Here is a 20561-nt window from a genome sequence, read left to right as displayed (position 1 = left end):
TCTATGTTTCGTTTCAATTATCTCATTCATTTACAGGTATAAGTTTAAGTTAGTCTTTAATTTCTTCATAGTATTAAATAATATGTAGAGTCAGTCATACAGTGTGGAAACAGTCCCTTCAGCTCAATGCCCATACCGGCCAACATGTCCCAGCAACACTATTCCCACCTCTCTGCGTGTGGCCCATATCCCTCCAAACCTATCCTATCCATGTACCTGTCTAACTGTTTCTTAAATGTTGGGATAGTCCCTGCCTTAATTCGTCCTTTGGCAGCTTGTTCCATACACCCACCACTCCTTGTGTGAAAAGGCTACCCCTCAAATTCCTATTACATTTTTTCCCCTTCACCTTAAACCTATGTTCTCTGGTCCTAGATACACCTACTCTGGGCAAGAGACATAGAAAATAGGTGCAGGAGTTGGCCATTCGGCCCCTCGAGCCAGTATCGCCATTCAATATGATAATGGCTGATCATCCAGAATCAGTACCCTGTTCCTGCCTTCTCCCCATATCCCCTGATTCCATTAGCCCCAAGAGCTATATGCAACTCTCTCTTGAATACATCCAGTGAATTGGTCTCCACTGCCTCTGTGACAGAGAATTTCATAATTCCCAACTCTCTGGGTGAAAAAATGTTTCCTCATTTCAATCCTAAATGGCCTACCTCTTATTCATAAACTGTGACCCCTGGTTCTGGATTCCCCCAACATTGGGAACATGTTTCCTGCATCTAGCCTGTCTAATCCCTTAAGATCTACTGTAGATCCCCTCTCATTCTAAATTCCAGTGAATATAAACCCAGTCGATCCATTCTTTCATCGTATGTCAGACCCCACCATCCTGGGAATTAACCTGGTGAACCTTCAGTCTACTCCCTCAATAGCAAGAATGTCCTTCCTCAAACTAGGAAACCAAAACTGCACACAATACTTCAGGTGTGGTCTCACCAGGACCCTGTACAACTGCAATAGGAACTCTTTGTTCCTAAACTCAAATCCTCTGGCTATGAAGGCCAACATGCAGTTTGCTTTCTTCACTGTCTGCTGTATCTAACCATATAACCATATAACAATTTACAGCACGGAAACAGGCCATCTCGACCCTTCTAGTCCGTGCCAAAAACATATTCTCCCCTAGTCCCATATACCTGCGCTCAGACCATAACCTTCCATTCCCTTCCCGTCCATATAACTATCCAATTTATTTTTAAATGATAAAAACGAACCTGCCTCCACCACCTTCACTGGAAGCTCATTCCGCACAGCCACCACTCTCTGAGTAAAGAAGTTCCCCCTCATGTTACCCCTAAACTTCAGTCCCTTAATTCTCAAGTTATGTCCCCTTGTTTGAATCTTCCCTACTCTCAGTGGGAAAAGCTTTTCCACGTCAACTCTGTCTATCCCTCTCATCATTTTAAAAACCTCTATCAAGTCCCCCCTTCACCTTCTGCGCTCCAAAGAATAAAGCCCTAACTTGTTCAACCTTTCTCTCTGTAACTTAGTTGCTGAAACCCAGGCAACATTCTAGTAAATCTCCTCTGTACTCTCTCTATTTTGTTGACATCCTTCCTATAATTAGGCGACCAAAATTGTACACCATACTCCAGAATTGGCCTCACCAATGCCTTGTACAATTTTAACATTACATCCCAACTTCTATACTCAATGCTCTGATTTATAAAGGCCAGCACACCAAAAGCTTTCTTTACCACCCTATCTACATGAGATTCCACTTTCAGGGAACTGTGCACAGTTATTCCCAGATCCCTCTGTTCACCTACATTCTTCAATTCCCTACCATTTACCATGTATGTCCTATTTTGATTTGTCCTGCCAAGATGTAGCACCTCACACTTATCAGCATTAAACTCTATCTGCCATCTTTCAGCCCACTCTTCCAACTGGCTTAAATCTCTCTGTAGACTTTGAAACTCTACTTCATTACCCGCAACCCCACCTATCAGCTGCATACTTACTAATCCAATTTACCACACCATTATCCAGATCATTGATGTACATGACTAACAACAGTGGACTCAACACAGATCCCTGTGGCACCCCACTCGTCACTGGCCTCCAACCTGACAAACAACCATCCACCATTACTCTCTGGCATCTCCCATTCAGCCACTGTTGAATCCATCTTGCTACTCCACCATTAATACCCAACCATTGAACCTTCTTCATTAATACCCAACCATTGACATACACTTGACCGTTATGTTCCAGAGGATGGCAATTCAGTTACAGTTTAAAATTCCACTGTCATATTAAATTACCATTTGGTCTATGGTAAATGTTTTCTTTTCTATTCAATATTTTTCTCCCATGTCACCAACCCATATATTTGTCACAACCAATCTTTTTTTAAAAAAGTGAAAGGCTTGGGTATAGTGGAAGTGGAGAGGATGTTTCCACCAGTGGGAGAGTCTAGGACTAGAGGTCATGTTATCAGAATTAAAGGACATTCCTTTAGGAAGGAGGTGAGCAGGAATTTCTTTACTCATAGGGTGGCAAATCTATGGAATTCTTTGCCACAGAAGGCCAAGTCAATTGATATTTTTAATACAGAGGTAGATATATTCTTGATTAGGACAGGTGTTAGGGGTTAGGGGGAGAAGGCCGGTGAATGGCGTTGGGAGGGAGCGATAGATTGGCCATGATTTAATGGCAGAGTAGACTTGATAGGCCCAATGGCCTAATTCTGCTCCTATCACATGAACTTGACCTTAAAATGAATTTCAAAGTTTGTGCATTGTAAATTACTTTAACTTGTCTTAAAACTTAATGTTTCAGCAAACAGCAGCAGCCAATAACATCACTGCAACGCCATCTTTTTTGTTCTTCCGAAATAAAGTGAAAATTGATCAACTTCATGGAGCAGATGCCAACGGATTGGAAGAGAAAATTAAGCAACATCTAGAAAATGATCCTGGAATTGAAGATTTGGACATTCCAAGAGGATATGTATGTACAATATACAATGCTGTTAAAAGAAGGCATTTTAAAGGCAGATTCACATTGATATAATGAATACTGTCGCTTAATATCTTCCTTACATGCTTAATATCTTCCTTGATGCCCGTGTTTTAGGGGATGGGTGAAGGTGGGTGAGGTATTATGTTTGTAGAAATGGGTTTGTATTATGATTACTACTTGTGTGCGTGTGTGCACATCAAGCTCTCTCAAGCTATAATGTAATAGTCTGATTATTATCAGATATGAACAAAGGGATGAATGTTAGTGGGGGGGGGACACACCATGGATAATTGCTTTGACCATTGAGTTGCTATAGAACCTGTTGCCTGAGATGACTGATGTCTTATTTACCGAGTTTTATTACCATCTCGCATGCAGAGCTGATGGGATGCTGGAGGCATATTAGTTGAACCTTTCAAAAGGGAATTAGATTAGTACTTGAAATAAATGCTGGGATACAGACAATGGATTTAAAACGGGCCAGTTCTCTTACCCTTGCTGAAATGTGCAAGGTCTCAAAGGGTTTTTGATGCAGTTGACATTATATAATTTAATGGGGTTTTTTTTAATCTCATGAATGGCAGTTTCTCCATCAGTGCAGTAATCTTGTCATACTGTTCGGAAGTGCCAGTATAGAACTTTGTACTCTGCTTGATGGGGTGGACGTTGAGCCCATGTCCTCATAATTCAACTGCATTACAACCTAATGGATGTACAGAAATGGATCTTGCCAATATACTTCTACTGCATATCGCTATCTTCAGTCACCCCATGCCAAAGCTTGCGTAGCTTGGATGCAGAGGGCCATTTCATTGATGTGTGAGCCAGGTGGGCTGGGATAAATATTCAAGGCTGTGCTTAAAGCCTCTTTAAAGAAATATGACATCCCAACTGACTCCTGGTATTCTGTGGCTCATGAGTACTCCAACTGGAGAAGGAGCATTTCACATGTTATTGCGAACCTCAGGGATATGCATCAGGAGCACACAGATACCCCACATAAGCAGCAGAAAGAGTGTTATGAGTTTTCAAGCTTCCCATGTTGGCTTTTTTGGAGTGTTGAATTATATGCAGTCTATTGAGTTTGTGCCTACAATATTGTGTAATAGTTGTTATTAATAGTTTATTTCCCAAGGGGATGCTGAATTTAAAAGAAATGCCTTGAAGATTCACCAGATTAATTATTAATTATAGAGACGTTTTATGAGGAGAGATTAAGTATTCCAAATTTATTTTCTTTGCATACAAAGTTCTTACGTATGAGAGTATCAATGCAGGGATGATTTTTCTCACAGCTGGAACGTTTAGAACCATTTGGTCACATCTCAAAGTTGGTGACAAAAATGACAATACATTTCTTCATGCAATGGATAGCAAATCTTTGCAAATCTGTACCCGACGTGGCCTGATGCTGTTCATTCGACTAGTGTGTACAAAACAGATAGATGTTTGGATATTAAGAGAATTGAAGGATATAGGAGGTACATAGGGAAGTGCTGCCACGAAAAAGATTGTTCCTGCGTGAATGGCAGAACAGCTCTGAGAATCATAGATAGTCCATTTGGCCCACTGAACCGGAAATAGTAAACAATTTTATGTGAATCCTACATTAATTCCATTTTTTGTTTTGCGCTTTCTACATTCTCATCAACTTTACTCGGATTCCATCACTTACCTACACACTAGGGGCAAATAACAGTGGCCAATTAATATACCAGCCAACACTTTCTTTGGGATGTGGGAGGAAACTGGAGCGCTTGTTGGAAACCACAGCAGTCACAGGGGAGGCCAAATGATCTACTCTTAATAAAAAAAGTATGTGATGGTTGTGCTGAGAAAGGTCAGAGGCCACATGTTGTCAGCATGTAAAGGAATTGTCTGAAATATGTAACCCCTTCAGTGAAAGTGACAGAATGTCATGAGCTAGTTGCATCCTCTCATTCTTCCCATGGAGATTTCCTCGCTGCACTGACTAAATACAATATAATGCATGTTGACATCTAGAAACTAACAATATGTGACAATGCTCAGTCAAAGGACAATAATTTCAACTTGAATCCATTATAGTTTTGTCATGGGCACATGGTCAAATTTGCGTCAAAAGTAGTTAAAAAAAAAAAAAAGTTGGCTATTAATAGCTGTGAGTGCACAAGTCAGGGACCTTTGAATCACTGATAATTATTCAGATTGTTTAAATTTGAGTATCATGTTAGAATGTCTGATCTTTGGAAAGGCTGGAGCAAACAGTCATCAAACATACTTGGGATGGGGAACAAATCTCTAAGAGAAGATTATTAAATAATTTGTCTGTGTACATTGTGTTTAAGAAGGAACTGCAGATGCTGGAAAATCTAAGGTAGACAAAAATGCTGTAGAAACTCAGCGGATGAGGCAGCATCTATGGAGAGAAGGAAATAGGCAACGTTTCGTGCCGAAACCTTTCTTCGGACTGATGCGAGGGGGAGAGGCGGGGGGGGGGGGGGGGGGGGGAAGAAGAAAGGAAGAGGATGAGCCAGTGGGCTGCGGGAGAGCTGAGAAGGGGAAGAGAAAGTAAGGACTACCTGAAATTAGAGAAGTCAATGTTCATACTGCTGGGGTACAAACTGCCCAGCACTTCAACTCCCCCCTCCGAATCCGACCTTTCTGTTCTCGGCCTCCTCCATGGTCAGAGTGAGGACCACCGTAAATTGGAGGAGCAGCATCTCGTATTTCACTTGGGCAGTTTGCACCCCAGCGGTATGAATATTGACTTCTCTAATTTCAGGTGGTCCTTACTTTCTCCTCCCCTTCTCAGCTCTCCCTCAGCCCACTGGCTTCTCCTCTTCCTTTCTTCTTCCCCCCCCCCCCCCCCCCCCACACCCTCACATCAGTCTGAAGAAGGTTTTCAGCCCGAAACATTGCCTATTTCCTTCGCTCCATAGATGCTGCACCAGACAACATTTTTGTCTACTTCTATGTGTACACTGCTTATTTGTAAAATGTCACCATCATATCTTGTCATACTTCAGTTTTCCCACCTGTGTTCCCTGGGATGTACTAACCTCACTTTGCTTGTGTATATTTGATCTTGCAGTATACAATACCTCACAAGATAATCTATGGGTGTTTGTCAAATTAACGTATGTTCTCAATATTTTATGTTTCAGATGGATCTGATGCCATTTATAAATAAGACTGGGTGTGAATGTCTTAATGAAAGTGATGAATATGGATTTGATAACTGTCTACTAAAAGACACAACGTATTTGGAATCTGATTGTGATGAACAAGTGAGGGTTTTAATTAATAACTCATAATAAACACTCAATATTAAATATTCCATATTGTTTAATTTTTCATTTTGCATACTCCAGATTTAGTTTTGCATTCTTTTGAAAACTGAAAAAATGGTGCTTTTCAAAAAAAATATTGCACTAAATCTTGTTAGTCTGAGTTCAAATCAAGCATTTTGCAAACATTGGTCATCGTAAATTTAGTGGTAGATCAAAACTAGCATATCCGTCTGTACAGGAAGCTCTTGACTTTCACCTAGGATACATTACAGAAATTATCGTAACCAGAAAGCAAGAGCACCAATTTGTGCATTGTGTGGCAAGGTTGGTCTGCTTTATGCTTGCTTGTATGGGAAGCATGTGATGTTGAAACTGACCAACTGACTATTTACAATTTTATATGGGATGGAGAAAAATCCTGGCAAGGCCTGTCCCACTTGGCAGTCATTTACTCGTTACGCAGATGGCGCGCAAAGATTTTGTACATCACGAAATCCTGCGACGCCACGCACGGCCGCGCGTCACTGCCTATGTCATCATGCACCATGCGCACGTAATGCTCACCATGTGCGCATCACGTCCGTGTCACGACGCACGCGTTGTGCATCATGACGCGTAAATGATGTCACGTTGATTACGCGCAAATGACGGCCAAGTGGGACAGGCCCTTAAGGCACCTGAGTCTGAATAGATATGAATTGGACCAGGTAATAGTAATTTTTAAAAGAACATATTGACAGGGTTGACAAATTAAATATGGACCTAGTCCCACTAAAACCCAAACACCAATGACCATACTCCTATGGAGAGTTGAGTTGCTTTCAAAAAAATGATATCAGCTAAAAAGATTCTGCTAATCTAAATACTATTAAAAGTCTCGACTTGTTTGTCTGTCTGTCTGTGATCTCGAGGAGCAATCCTGAAAGTGAAAATTTGTGAATGTTAAGGATTCGCTTTACACGACACCGCAGGACTTAATATGAAGGAAAGCAGAATATGCAAGACTATTAACCAGGATAGAGATTTCACAGTTATAAGACAAGTTATAAGATAACAAAATCTGCCATGTAGAATAGTTGAGGAACAGCAGATACATTTAAGGTGACGAGAGATTTGGGGGGTGGCGGGAATTATGAAAATGTGGGATGAAGTAATGCATAAAGAGGCTGAAATATGGTAGATATATTGGGCTGAATGTGTTTCTATTTTGCAATTTCTGTCAATTAAACAATGTTTCTTTTTCAAATAGCTTCTTGTGACAATAGCATTTAACCAACCGGTCAAGCTTTACTCGATGAGGCTTCAGGCTCCTGAAAACGGTGAGTCCAAATATACCTTTTTGTATATATAAGCTCTGCCTTCGTTCTAATTGATTTGTCATTGCTGTGAGCATCTATATAAGGAGCATATATAAGGCTAAACTTCCCATTCTCAAGCCTCCTTCAACAATGTTGCCTCCTGACCCTCAGCACTCTGTCCTTTTTGTTTTCCTCTACTATGCTTTACACCAGCTTTACATCAATTCTCTGGATGCTTTCAAGAGAGAGTTAGATAGAGCTCTTAAAGATAGCGGAGTCGGGGGATATGGGGAGAAGGCAGGAACGGGCTACTGAATGTGGATGATCAGCCATGATCACAGTGAATGGCGGTGCTGGCTCAAAGGGCTGAATGGCCTACTATTTTCTATTGTCTGTCTATTTTAGTCGCAGGAGATTCTTTACGGTGCTTAATACTGTAATAATAATAATTAATATCAATTTACATCATTTGAGGTGCCAGGTTTCATTGTCATTGAAGCCAATGGGTACATGCAACATTGCAATTTCGGGGCTGAAAAGCTGTGAACCACACTGAGCAATTTCAGCATATCAGCAGTGTTAGGAATTATTTGACAATATGAATAATAGCTGAAAAGCAGACAAGTATGTATGTCCTGACAAGTATGTATTTCCTTGTCTGAATTAACATATTTTTTATCCTGCCATGGGAATGATGAAGCAGTTAAGGCCTGTTCACAAATGTTAACCCGCTTCTTGTCTAAAAAGAACAGGGATTTTTCATTCTGTTTGGGTAGAAAGAGGATCTAGAGTACCCAGACCTCTGGATTCTCTAAATGTGGCTATGAAGGACATTGAATGTGCTCCTTTGTAAGTTCCATAGTCAGTGTGTGCTGTCAATACTAACACATTGTTTTTTGTGTAGGGGTTTGAAGTTTGATTAAATCAGCATTAAAACTACATTGATGCATCTGAAAACTAAATGGAATTGAATATACGTTTAGAGCTGAAAACAAAAAGCACAGTTCCAACCTGCTTTCCAACAATAGGAACAATTTTATTCATAATCAAAGCTCATATCCAAAGGTCATTGGTATAAATTCCATACTGGCATTGGAGATGGCAACAGTCTTCAAAAGATAAAAGAAGCATGGTGATGCCATTGTAAAAGTACCTCTGAGACTTTTGAACTATGTTTTAGAGTCCAATTAAGCCACATTCTTATTACAAACTAATGATGTTGTGAATTTATCCAGATCTTTTTTGAGAATTGGGTATTAACAAGTGGGAGAGTTATTCACCAGTATAGATTTATATGGGAACTATTGTAACAAGTTAGCTTGAGCAATAAGCGAGTTCGGTATTCCGGAAAACACAAGGAATCATGGGTTTTGTCAAAGGTCATTTGTGATAAACATTCTCGGTAACTGTACTGCTGCATTTCTTCTCCGTGTTGGCTGTAAGCCTGGGCTGCCGCTGCTCCGGGCCAGTGTCCCATCAGTCCAGGGTCACCTCAGACATCTCCGGCCGCCCCTGGACAGGGGTGGGGCACTCGGGAGGGGACAGGGATGGTCCAGTAGCAATTCAACAGCACTTCAGAGCCGGAGACCCCGGTTCGATCCTGACAACGGATGAAGAACAGGTCTGTATACACGCAGCAGTTGAGCTGCCGAGAATGTTTATCGCGAGTGACCCATGACCTGGGCATGTGCAGTCGGAGTACCGGACTCGCTTATTATTATTGACTTTCCTTCCATTGGAATCTCTCCAATGTTACGACCATATATCGTCCTTATCCGCAACCTAATATCAAGGAGAAACTATTAATTTCCTGCCTTGCCACTTTTAGGTGATTGCACCAAAATAATGTGTTAGTTTCAGTTTGTGATGAATTAACTGCACCAGGCTCTTGCCATTACCATTACCATTACCAACGGATCCCTCGTTGGGGACCCGGGAGGAGAAGAGCTCTGACGGCCGGCCCGCAGCCTACTTCTACCGCGGGCGCGGCGTGGACTTCCAACAGGAGCGGGGTCCCTCGCCAGGGATCCCTGGAGGGGATCTTTGACCGCCGGTTCTGTGGTGCTTCTGGCTGCGGCGCGGCGGGAACTTTAAATCTTCAGCTGCCGGCCTGCGGCCTACACCAAGCTGAAGCCGTGGTGTCCAGTGGAGAGGCACTGATTCCGGAGTTACCTGGACTTTTACCTTGTCTACTCATTTGGACGCCTGCAGCGGCAGCTGCGGAGCGTTGAGGTCCCGACTATGGGGGAAAATGGAGGAGGACTGGCCAAATTTTGTGCCTTCCACCACAGTGATGAATGCTGTGGTGGATGTTTGTGTTAAAAAAAAAATTGTTGCGTTTTTGTTGTGTTTTTCATTGTACTGCTGCTGGCAAATTCATTTCACTTGCACTTTATGTGTAAGTGGCGAATAAAACATTGATTGATTGATTGATTGATTGATTGATTACATCAAGGCTAACCTTTATTACAGTCGGGTAACAGAAGAATAGAGGAAAAGATTCTCTGCTTCTGAATTCAGTTAATTTGGCCCAATGATCAAAGCATTGAGGATGAATTATATTGAACAAATTTTCTCAAGGCTAAACAACTGAATGTTTTCTTAGTCACTAAGATATTTTGGGAGCTATTCAACAGCAGTTTGTTGGTTAATCCAATAATTATTACTTATTTTTACACTTGTGTAGCTTAATACCCCATGGTGCTGCCATTTGTGTGCTTCCAAAGGTGAAAGTGATATTGGTTGAGAGGTTTTTCATTATTCCCATTGACAGCTTGTACCTAGTTTTAAATGAGTATAGCCAATATAAACATTTAGCATTTTTGCATTCACAGGCCGTGGACCCAAGTTTGTGAAAATATTTACCAATTTGCCACGTTCATTTGATTTCGATGATGCTGAAAGAAGTGAACCAACCCAAACAGTGGAGTTAACACCTGAGGATGTTAAAGAAGACGGAGTCATCCCACTGCGCTATGTCAAATTTCAGAATATTAATAGTGTAACGGTGAGTTCTAACATCAAACATTTCCGATTCCGACAGTCCATTGAATACGTGGTCATATAATCTAAATACCTTAACTGGAGGGGGGGAACCAACATTCTAGTAGGCAGGTTTACTAGTGCTACATGGGTGATTTAAACTAAATAGTGGGGGGGGGGAGGGGGGGTCAACAACATGATGTTAACTGGGACGAGAGTGCAGGATAGGTCATGGAAGTCTCCAGAAGTGAGAAAAGAGTAAGAGTAAGGTCGGCTAAAATTGGGATGGTCGTGACGGGAGGGATGATCAACACCGAATTGAAGGCATATTTGAATGCACATAGCATAAGGAACAAAGTAGATGAGCTTGTAGTTGGAAATTTGGTAGGTATGATGTTGTAGGCATTACGGAGACGTTACAAGAGAATCTGAACTGGGAGCTAGATATTCAAGGCTACACATCCTGTCGCTAGGACAGACAGTGGGCATGGGGAGGGGGTGGGTAGCACTGCTGGTAAGGAATGAAATTCAGTCCCTAGCAAAGGGTGACATTGGATCAGAAGATGTAGAGTCCCTGTGGGTAGAGCTGAAAAACTGCAAGGGTGAAAAAACTCTAAAGGGAGTTATTTACAGACCTCCAGGATATAGGGTACAAGTTGCTACAGGAAATAAAATTGGCATGTAAGAAAGGCAATGTTACGGTGGACATGGGAAATTTCAACATGCAGGTAGACTGGGAGAATCAGGCTGGCTCTGGGCCCCAAGAGAGAGAATTTGTAGAGTGCCTACCAGACAGTTTCTTAGAGCACCTTGTAGTGGAGCTTACCAGGGACAAGGCAATTCTAGATTTAGTGTTGTGCAATGAACCATATTTAATAAGAGAACTTGAGGTAAAGGAACCACTAGGAGGTAGTGACCATAATATGATAAGATTTAACCTATAATTTGACAGGGAAAGGGTGAAATCAGATGCGTTGGTATTACAGCTGAGCAAAGGGGGCTACCAAGGCACGAGGGTGGAGCTGGCAAAGATTGACTGGAAAGGGGCTTAAGTGGGAATGACAGTAGAGTAGCAACAGCAGGAATTTCTGCAGATAATTTGGAAGGTGTAGGGTCATTTCATTGTAAAGAGGAAGAAAGATTCCAGGGGGAGAATAAGATAACCATAGCTGACAAGGGAGGTCAAGGCCAACATACAAGCAAAATAGAAGGTATATAACATTGCAAAGATTAGTGGGAAGCCAAAGGATTGGAATGTTTTTAAAGAACAACAAAAGGTAACTAAAAGGACAATACGGAGAGGAAAGTTGAAGAACGAATGTAAGTTAACCAATAATATAAAAGAAGATAGCAAGAGTTTCTGCGGATATATAAAGAGTAAAAAAGAGGCAGGAATGGATGTTTGGCCGATGGAGAATGATGCAGGAGAAGTGATAACAGGAAATCTAGAAAATGGCAGATGAATTGAATAACTTTTTTTGCATCAGATACCAGCAGTATGCCTGCAATCCTAGAGAGTCAGGGGGTGGAAGTTAAGGGCCTGTCTAACTTGCGTGTCCTTGACACGCAAATTACACGACCTTGTGGTCGCGTTGAGCACGGGCATCGAATGGTCGCGCGGGGCCGGTCCCACTTAGAAGCACGGAGGGGTATGGAGTTGTGCGCAACATCGCGCGGGCTCTGAATTTTTTATAGTGAACAAAATCTTCGCGCGCCAACAGCCTGTCGCGGAACTGACGGCCAAAGTGGGACAGGCCCAAGACCCTGGCGCGACGCAACGTCTCACCTGCAACAGCCTGGGGCTCACGGCCGTTGCGGTCCGGATCCGCCCCCGCTTCTACTCCCAGAGCGGGGCCAAGACGATTGAAGATAGACACAAAATGCAGGAGTAACTCAGCAGGACCAGCAGCATCTCTGGAGAGAAGCAATGGGTGACGTTTCGGGTCAAGACCCTTCTTTTCAGATTGAAGAAGAGTCTCGACACGAAACGTCACCCGTTGCTTCTCTCCGGAGATGCTGTCGGTCCTGCTGAATTACTCCAGCTTTGTGTCCATCTTCAAATGACGTCACGTGCTCCAGATGGCTGTGCGTAAACATGTAATCGCGCCCGACCTGCGCGGGACCATCTCGGCTCAACACGACCACGAGGTCGTGTAATTTGCGTACCAAGGACACGTAAGTGGGACGGGCCCTTTAGTGAAATGGTGATTACTAAGGAGAAAGTGCGAGGAAAGCTGAAAGGTATGAGGGTGAATAAGTTGCCTGGACTGGATGGACTGAACCCCAGGGTTCTGAAGGAGGTGGCCTCAGAGATTGTGGAGGTATTAGTTGTGATATTTCAAGAATCACTAGAGTTAGCAGTGGTTGCTGAAGGTTGGAAAATTATGAATATCACCCTGCTGTATAAGAAGGGAGCAAAGCAGAAGAGCGTAAACTATACTCTGGTTAGCCTGACTTCGGTGAGTGGTAAGATTTTGGAGTCAATTATCAAGGATGTTACGCAGTACTTAGTTCACGATAAAATAGGCCGAAGTCAGCATCGTTTTGTGAAGGGAAAATCTTGCCTGAGAAAATCTCCTAGAGTTATTTGAGGAAATGACAGAGGGGAGGCTGTAGATGATGTTTACCTAGATTTTCAGAAGGCCTTTGATAAGGTGCCGCACGTTGCTAGGGAAGATCAGAGTCCATGGTATTGATGGGAAGATACTAGCATGAATAAGCGGGTTGGCTGGATGGTAGAAGGCAAATTAGTTGCAATAGAAGGCACTTTTTCAGGTTGGCTGCCAGTGACTAGTGGAGTTCTGCAAGGGTCCTTGCTGGGGCTGCTTCTCTTCACGTTGTATAATGATTTGGATAAGGGGATTGAAGGCTGTGGCCAAGTTTGCAGGTGATGCTAAGATAGGTGGTGGAGCAGGTAGTGTGGAGGAAGTGAAGACTGCAGAAGGACTTGGACAGGTTAGGAGAGTGGGCAGAGAAGTTGCAAGTGAAATTCGGTACAGGAAAGTGTGAGTCATGCATTTCGGTAATAATAAAGGCATAGATTATTTTCTAAATGGAGAAATAATCCAGAAATCGGAGGTGCAAAAGGACTTGGGTCATTGCTGGTGCCCAAAAAGGTCATTTGCAAGTCGAATCGGTAATAGCGAAGGCAAATTCAATGCTAGCATTTATTTCAAGAGGACTGGAATACAAAAACAGAGATGTAATGCTGAGGCTCTACAAGGTGCTGGTGAGGCTGCATTTGGAGTACTGTGAGCAAATTTAGGCCCCGTATTGGAGGAAGGAAATGCTGGCTCCGGAGAGGGACCAGTGTAGGTTTGCAAGAATGGTTCAGAGAATGAATGGGTTAGCATATGATGAGCATTTGACATCACTGGACCTCTACTCAATGGAGTTTAGAAATTTGCGGGGTGACCTCATTGAAACTTACAGAATCATTAAAGGCATAGATAGAGTGGATGTGGAAAGGATAGAGGTCTTTAAAATGATGAGAGGGATAGACAGAGTTGATGTGGACAAGCTTTTCCCTTTGAGAATAGGGAAGATTCAAACAATAGGACATGACTTCAGAATTAAGGGACAGAAGTTTATGGGTAACATGAGGGGGAACTTCTTTACTCGGAGAGTGGTAGCGGTGTGGAATGAGCTTCCAGTGGTGGAGGCAGGTTCGTTGGTATCATTTAAAAATAAATTGGATAGGCATATGGATGAGAAGGGAATGGAGGGTTATGGTATGAGTGCAGGCAGGTGGGACTAAGGGAAAAAAGTTGTTCTGCACGGACTTGTAGGGCCGAGATGGCCTGTTTCTGTGCTGTAATTGTTATATGGTTATATGATGCTTCCACTGGTGGGAGAGTCTAAGACCAGTGTCATAACCTCAGAATTAAAGGGCGCTCTTTTGGAAAAGAGGCGAGGAGGAACTTCTTTAGTTAGGGTAGTTAATCTGTGGAACTCATTGCTGCAGTGGGCTGTGGAGGCCAAGTCAGTGGATATTTTCAAAAAGGCAGAGATAGACAAATTCTTGATTAGAACAGGTGTCAAGGATATGAGGAGAAGACAGGAAAAGGGGATTGGGGGGCAGAGATCAGCCATGATTGAATGGTGGAGTCGACTCGATGGGCAGAATGGCCTAATTCTACTCCTATAACCTGTGAACTTCATATATCTGAACAACAATTTTCTTAAGAACAGTGATTGATGTATGCTTCAGAGTTGAAATGATGCTATAAAGCATAACATGGAGAACTTCACAAAATGTAGGCCAGACCATGGCAGAATGGGCCTTTTTACATTGTATAGTACTCCAGTTTAACAGGAAGCAGAGATGAAACTCAGTGGGACAAGCAGTATGCTGCCTGCCCAGCATGAGTTACTCTAACATTGTGTATCTATCTTTGGTTCAAACTAGCATCTGCAGTTTCTTCCTACCCAGTGGAGATGAAAACTAGTGATTAGGACGATGGACAATATCTGGGTAAACACTGTCTTTAACTAAATAACATTGAAGGAATTAGAAGGAAGAATTAGATTCAAATCAGATTGTGACAAATAAAGTTGGATTGGTTTAGATTTATTATTATGACGTACTGAGATAGTGAAACGCTTTGGTGTGCACGCTATTCACTCAAATCTGATAATACTATACATAAATAAAACAAGCCAAACTTAAATACAATAGATAGAACAAAGGGAAAGATACAGTGCTGAATATAATTTTCCACATTGCAGCGCAGCAGTTTTTAGAGACAAAGTCCAATATATGCAATAGGTAGGGGTTAATTGGAAGGTCCTCCAGCTTGAGAGAAACACAAAAAGGAAAAGTTTTTTAAGAAATAGAAATTGACGTAAAACCTCCCAACAATAAGTCACTCTCAGTAGGAAAGAAACTCTTCTTTTAAATTCTTTGCATTCATGTACAGAGTTTCAGTGGCAGTCGTATTTTCATCGGTTACTTCTGCAAATTGCTGTACTTAATGCTCAATGGCAACCTTATTGCAAATCCAGGAAGTTATTAACGTTATGTTAAGAATGGGCTATTATGTATATGAAACAAATGGTTTAATGGTTTAATTGACCAGTTCTGGCAATGTAGTGTTTTAATACTCTGAACATAGAAACATTGAAAAATAGGTGCAGGAGTAGGCCATTTGGCCCATCGAACCAGCACCGCCGCTCTATATGATCATGGCTGATCATCTGAAAGTGCTCTGTTCCTGCTTTTTCTCCCATATCCCTTGATTCCTTTGGCCCTAAGAGCTAAATCTAACTCTCTTGAAAACATCCAGTGAATTGGCCGACACTGCCTTCTGTGGCAGAGAATTCCACAGATTCACAACTCTCTGGGTGAAAAGGTTTTCCCTCATCTCCGTCCTAAATGGCCTACCCCTTATTCTTAAAACTGTGACCGCTTGTTCTGGACTCCCCCAACATGGGAAAAAATTTTCCTGCATCGAGTCTGTCCAATCCCTTAAGAATGTTATGTTTTTATAAGAATCCCTCTCATCCTTCTAAATTCCAGTGAATACAAGGCCAGTCGACCAATTCTTTCCTCATATGTCAGTTCTGCAATCCCGGGAATTAACCTGGTTAACCTATGCTGCACTCCCTCAATAGCAATAACGTCCTTCCTCAAATTAGGAGAACAAAACTGCACACAATACTCCAGGTATAGTCTCACTAGGGCCCTGTACAACTGCAGTAGAACCTCCTTGCTCTTAAACTCAAATCCTCTCGCAATGAAAGCCAACATGCCATTAGCGTTTTTCCACTGCTTGCTGTACCTGCATGCTTAATCTTTTAGTTGGCGGCAGGGTCGGTGTGCTGTGGTCTCCCACCCCCGTGAGGATGACCCGTGAACAGCTCTCGCGCCGAGGCACCACACTGACCTGGACATGAGCCGGCGCGGCCAGGGGAATCCTGCCCTTCTCTCTCTCGCTTGTGTGAGTGTGTCGGTGTGCGGGTCTGTGTCTATGAGTGATTCAGTATTCATGGGTGTCCACATGTGCGTTTTTAAATATGCGACAGACAGGGAAATGCTGATGGTCAAGGAACATGTGACGTGCACCAACCCTGTTCACGAAGTTGAATGCAGAGTGTAGTGCTTCATTTATATTATCTATATTTTAGTCGTTTTATTATTTAGGGGATGTCTATGCTTTTTTATTATATTTATTTATGTCTGTTTCAAGGGAAATCAAGATTAATATTTAAGATAAATATTTGGAAATGTGTCATGCTGAAACGTTTAGAGGCCCCTGGTCTACACTAATCACACAGCATCATTTATTCTAGCAAGGTCAAGAACATTTATTTTGGGTAGATTTTAAAGTAATGCAGCCTTCGGGCCCTGTCCCACTTGGGCGGCCTAATCCCCGAGTTCTTGCGAGTTTGCCCTCGACTCGTACTCGCAGCACGGTTGACACGAGATCGTAGGAGGTCTTCGTAACTCTCCTTCATGCTTAAGAGTGGTCTCCGCGTACTCGAGGCCTCAGCTAGGTCGCGGCGTTTCTTTTAATATGTTACAAAATGCCCGCGAGTAAAAAAAGGTTGCCATGGAAAAAATCGATACTTTTATTACTTGTAGGTTTAGTCATAGTCGGTCGGCATGTTAGTCGTAGGTAATCGAGGGTAGTCAAAGGAAGTCGTATATAGTCTTCATCATAGTCGAAGGAGGGTCGAAGGAGGTCGTCTTCACTCTCCACTATTCGGTGTCCAATTTTCCAGAAGTAAGTCGAAGGAGGTCCTCAACATGTAATTTTTTAAACTCTTCTAAACTCGCCAATTAGGTCGCCCAAGTAGGACAGCCCCTTTAAAGGTCACCCAAGTAGGACAGCCCCTTTAAATTCACATGATGACTTATTTTCCTCCGACCACTCTTTGTTTTAAATAGGTGCTTTTCATGTGGATAAACAAGCTGTGGATGTGCTATTTTTCCATTGGGATTCACTTTCAACATCAGTTGCTTTTGCAAAATGGTTTAGAAACTTAATGTCAGCAGTTATGGGGAGAAGACAGGAGAATAGGATTAGGAGGGAGAGATAGATCAGCCATGATTGAATGACTGAGTAGATTTGATGGGCCAATGGTCTCATTCTGCTCCGATCAATTATGAACTGCTTTAGGGAATTGTTATTTTACAAAGTCAAAAGTATGTGACAAGGCATTGCAGAAGATAACCTGTCTGTATACTTTTGTTACTGTTGTTTACTTTGGTTTGCAGCTTTTTATCAAATCCAACCAAGGTGATGAGGACACCACAAGGATTAACTATCTTGCATTTATCGGAACACCTGTACAAACAACAAATATGTTGGACTTTAGGCGGGTAAGTTGCACAAGTAAATACTTTAATTTTGATGTCTTACATTACAGCTGATCAATGTCGCAAACTCTATATTTCAGTTTCTTGCCTTCAGCTGGTTTAAACAAGCTTAAAAGAGAAATTTGATGTTGCATTTGTCTGTATTTACCATAGAGAAGGACGTGGAAGCTGATGAGTACAGGGAAGAGAACAGTCTCCTTCATCAGCTGAGGCATGAGTATAGGAGTTGGGATGTTATACTACAGTTGCACAAATCATTGAAACACAGAAAACTGGGATCTTGAGCAGTCACTTTTTCCAATCACTTACCTCGATGCAGATGTGATTTTCTCAGTGTCGCATCTCTGCCCCTCCCCTAACAACTTGGTGTGGTGTGGCCTTTCCTGGAGACCGGCCTGGAGCTTCAAGCCGCGGGTGCGGCGCGGACTTACCAACGTGGAGCCGGTGATCCAAGAAGAAGAGCTCTGACCGCGGGGCCTGTTGACTTTAACACTGTGAAGCCCAAGGTCTCCGGTAAGAAGTATCCGACTCGGGAGCTCCATGCTGCGGTGTGTTCCAATCCATCCCGATGCCGGAGTTTCGATCATCTTACCGAGAGGACGAACATCGGACCGTCGGCAACGGCAAGTGTGGAGGGTTCAAGGCCCCGACATGCGTGAACAAAGAGGAAGATGACTGAATTTTATTACCTTCCATCACAGTGAGGAATGTTAATTTCACTGTGGTGGATGTTTATGTTAAATTTTATTTTATGTATGTATTGTTCTTTTCACTTAGTATGGCTGTATGGTAACTTACATTTCATTGTACCTTAGTTGGGTAAGTAACAATAAACGAGAACATGAACTTGAAAACATTTAGAGGGATGTGGGCTAAAAGCAAGCAGATACTATTTGCATAGATGGGCATCTTGGTAGGGATGGCTGAGTTGGGTCGAAGGATCTATTTCCATGCTCCATAACCCAGAAAATCTACAAATAAGAATTTGGTCTGAAGAAGGGTTTCGGCCCGAAACGTTGCCTATTTCCTTCGCTCCATAGATGCTGCTGCACCCGCTGAGTTTCTCCAGCTTTTTTGTGTAACCTACAAATAAGACCTAGTGGATGGAGATTTATATCCCGATGTATGGCTAATGTGAGAATGAAGAAACATAGAAGGTGACCAATTGCTGACCGCCACTGTCTTGAATCTCCCGCCTAATTGCTGGTTAATAAGTTAGAGCAGAAAAATATGAAAGTCATTAATATTTTGTGGAATTTGTTGTAACATTTGTATTAGTAGTAATCATTAAGTTTGAGCTATATATAATTGATTGGAATTCTCTTTTTTTCCCACTTTTTTTTGTGAAATCATTTTCTGTCTGGAGCATTCAGAATTGACTAAACTGTTAGTGACATTGCTGGGTTACATCTTTAACATTTTTTTTAATTATTTTCTAGATTGCTGGAAAGAAAGGAGAAAGTCACTAACTGAATGAAGAAAAAAACTGGGTATGCATTGATAGGACCGCACTTGGCCAACATTGTATTTTCAGGATCCTTGTAATATCATCAATACCATGACTCTTGACTTGGTTCTCTTGGTTCCAGACATGCAAGCAAATCATTGTTGAGTTCAAATATTTTGTGGATTATTCTTGAATGTAATGAACTGATTTAATTATTTTCTGGCCAATGAGAAAATCATCCTGGATGTCTCCTTGGAATGCACCTGGAAGTTAGAGTTGTGCACTTAGCCTTGCTGTAACTAGCCAACCTAAATGCGGTGAAACTATTCAGATCTTCACATGGATTCCAATGGTGAGCAGGGAGCTGTTCCCCTAAATTTAACAACTACTAAAATGATTACGTTTGTTGTCTGTCAACTCTATTGCAAATAGTGTTGGATAATTAAAATAATGTTTACCTAATATTGACAACTGTGATTTTTTTTTTTTTTTTTTAATCAACAACGGCTTATAATCTCTTATATATATATATATATATATATACATATACACACACACTTGGTCCAGTTTAAATTTTATTGGCCGAGCATTGATCTTCTGTTCTTTTCTCTCATCGATTGGAACTACTTAGTGTCTCTTTGCCTTGCAATTTCTTCAGAACGATGTTAGAACACATTTGTCACTTGCGTTGTTTAATTTAAATTTAAATTGGTCTATTTGTAATTCAGAGGCAAACCCTTTTGTCATCTCTGCTCAACTAATGTGGACACTTACAATTCCAACTTTCTGGGTTTAAGTTTCACTTTAGAGACGAATGCAGCAGGTTGAAGTCTTACTTTATGCATGGAGAAGTACTGTGCTGTCAAAGGTGCTGTTGATAATGAAGATGGGGCTGCTTCGGCAAAGAGGAGCCGGGAGAATTAGCCCTGGTAAAATGGAGACACAAGGAACCGCTGGTTTACCAAAAAAGACCCGACATGCTGAGGTAACTCAGTTGGTCAGGCAGCATCTCTGGAGAACATTAATAGGGGATGTTTTGGGTCAGGGCGTATAAAACGTCTGAAGAAGAGTCCGACCCAAATTAGCCCCAGTGTTTTGTCCAATATTTATGCATCCATCCTCACTGATTGTATGATCTTTGTCACTGCTGTGCATGGTAACTTGATGTGCTCAAATTCACTAAATTATGACTACATTTTACAGTTGTTACTTCATTGGTATCAAGGAAATGAGAAAATACTGCGATTTATTTTTGCACATTA

General features: G+C 41.9%; 1 protein-coding gene across 1 annotated transcript in view; it reads left to right on the top strand.

The window, feature by feature from the left end:
• The window catches only part of txnl1 (thioredoxin-like 1), a 36490-nt gene extending 16729 nt beyond the window's left edge, over positions 1–19761 (top strand). The window contains exons 3-8 of the mRNA XM_055663656.1: positions 2797–2967; positions 6126–6248; positions 7501–7570; positions 10384–10556; positions 17751–17855; positions 19292–19761. Of these exons, the coding sequence (XP_055519631.1) occupies positions 2797–2967; positions 6126–6248; positions 7501–7570; positions 10384–10556; positions 17751–17855; positions 19292–19321 (672 nt within the window). The 3' untranslated portion in view covers positions 19322–19761. The remainder of the gene's footprint in view (positions 1–2796; positions 2968–6125; positions 6249–7500; positions 7571–10383; positions 10557–17750; positions 17856–19291) is intronic.
• Positions 19762–20561: the final 800 nt, after the last annotated feature.

Source organism: Leucoraja erinacea, chromosome 1 (assembly GCF_028641065.1).
Source record: "Leucoraja erinacea ecotype New England chromosome 1, Leri_hhj_1, whole genome shotgun sequence".
NCBI lineage: Eukaryota > Metazoa > Chordata > Chondrichthyes > Rajiformes > Rajidae > Leucoraja > Leucoraja erinaceus.
Note: the sequence above shows the minus strand (reverse complement) of the source record. Positions and strands in the feature narration are given on the sequence as shown.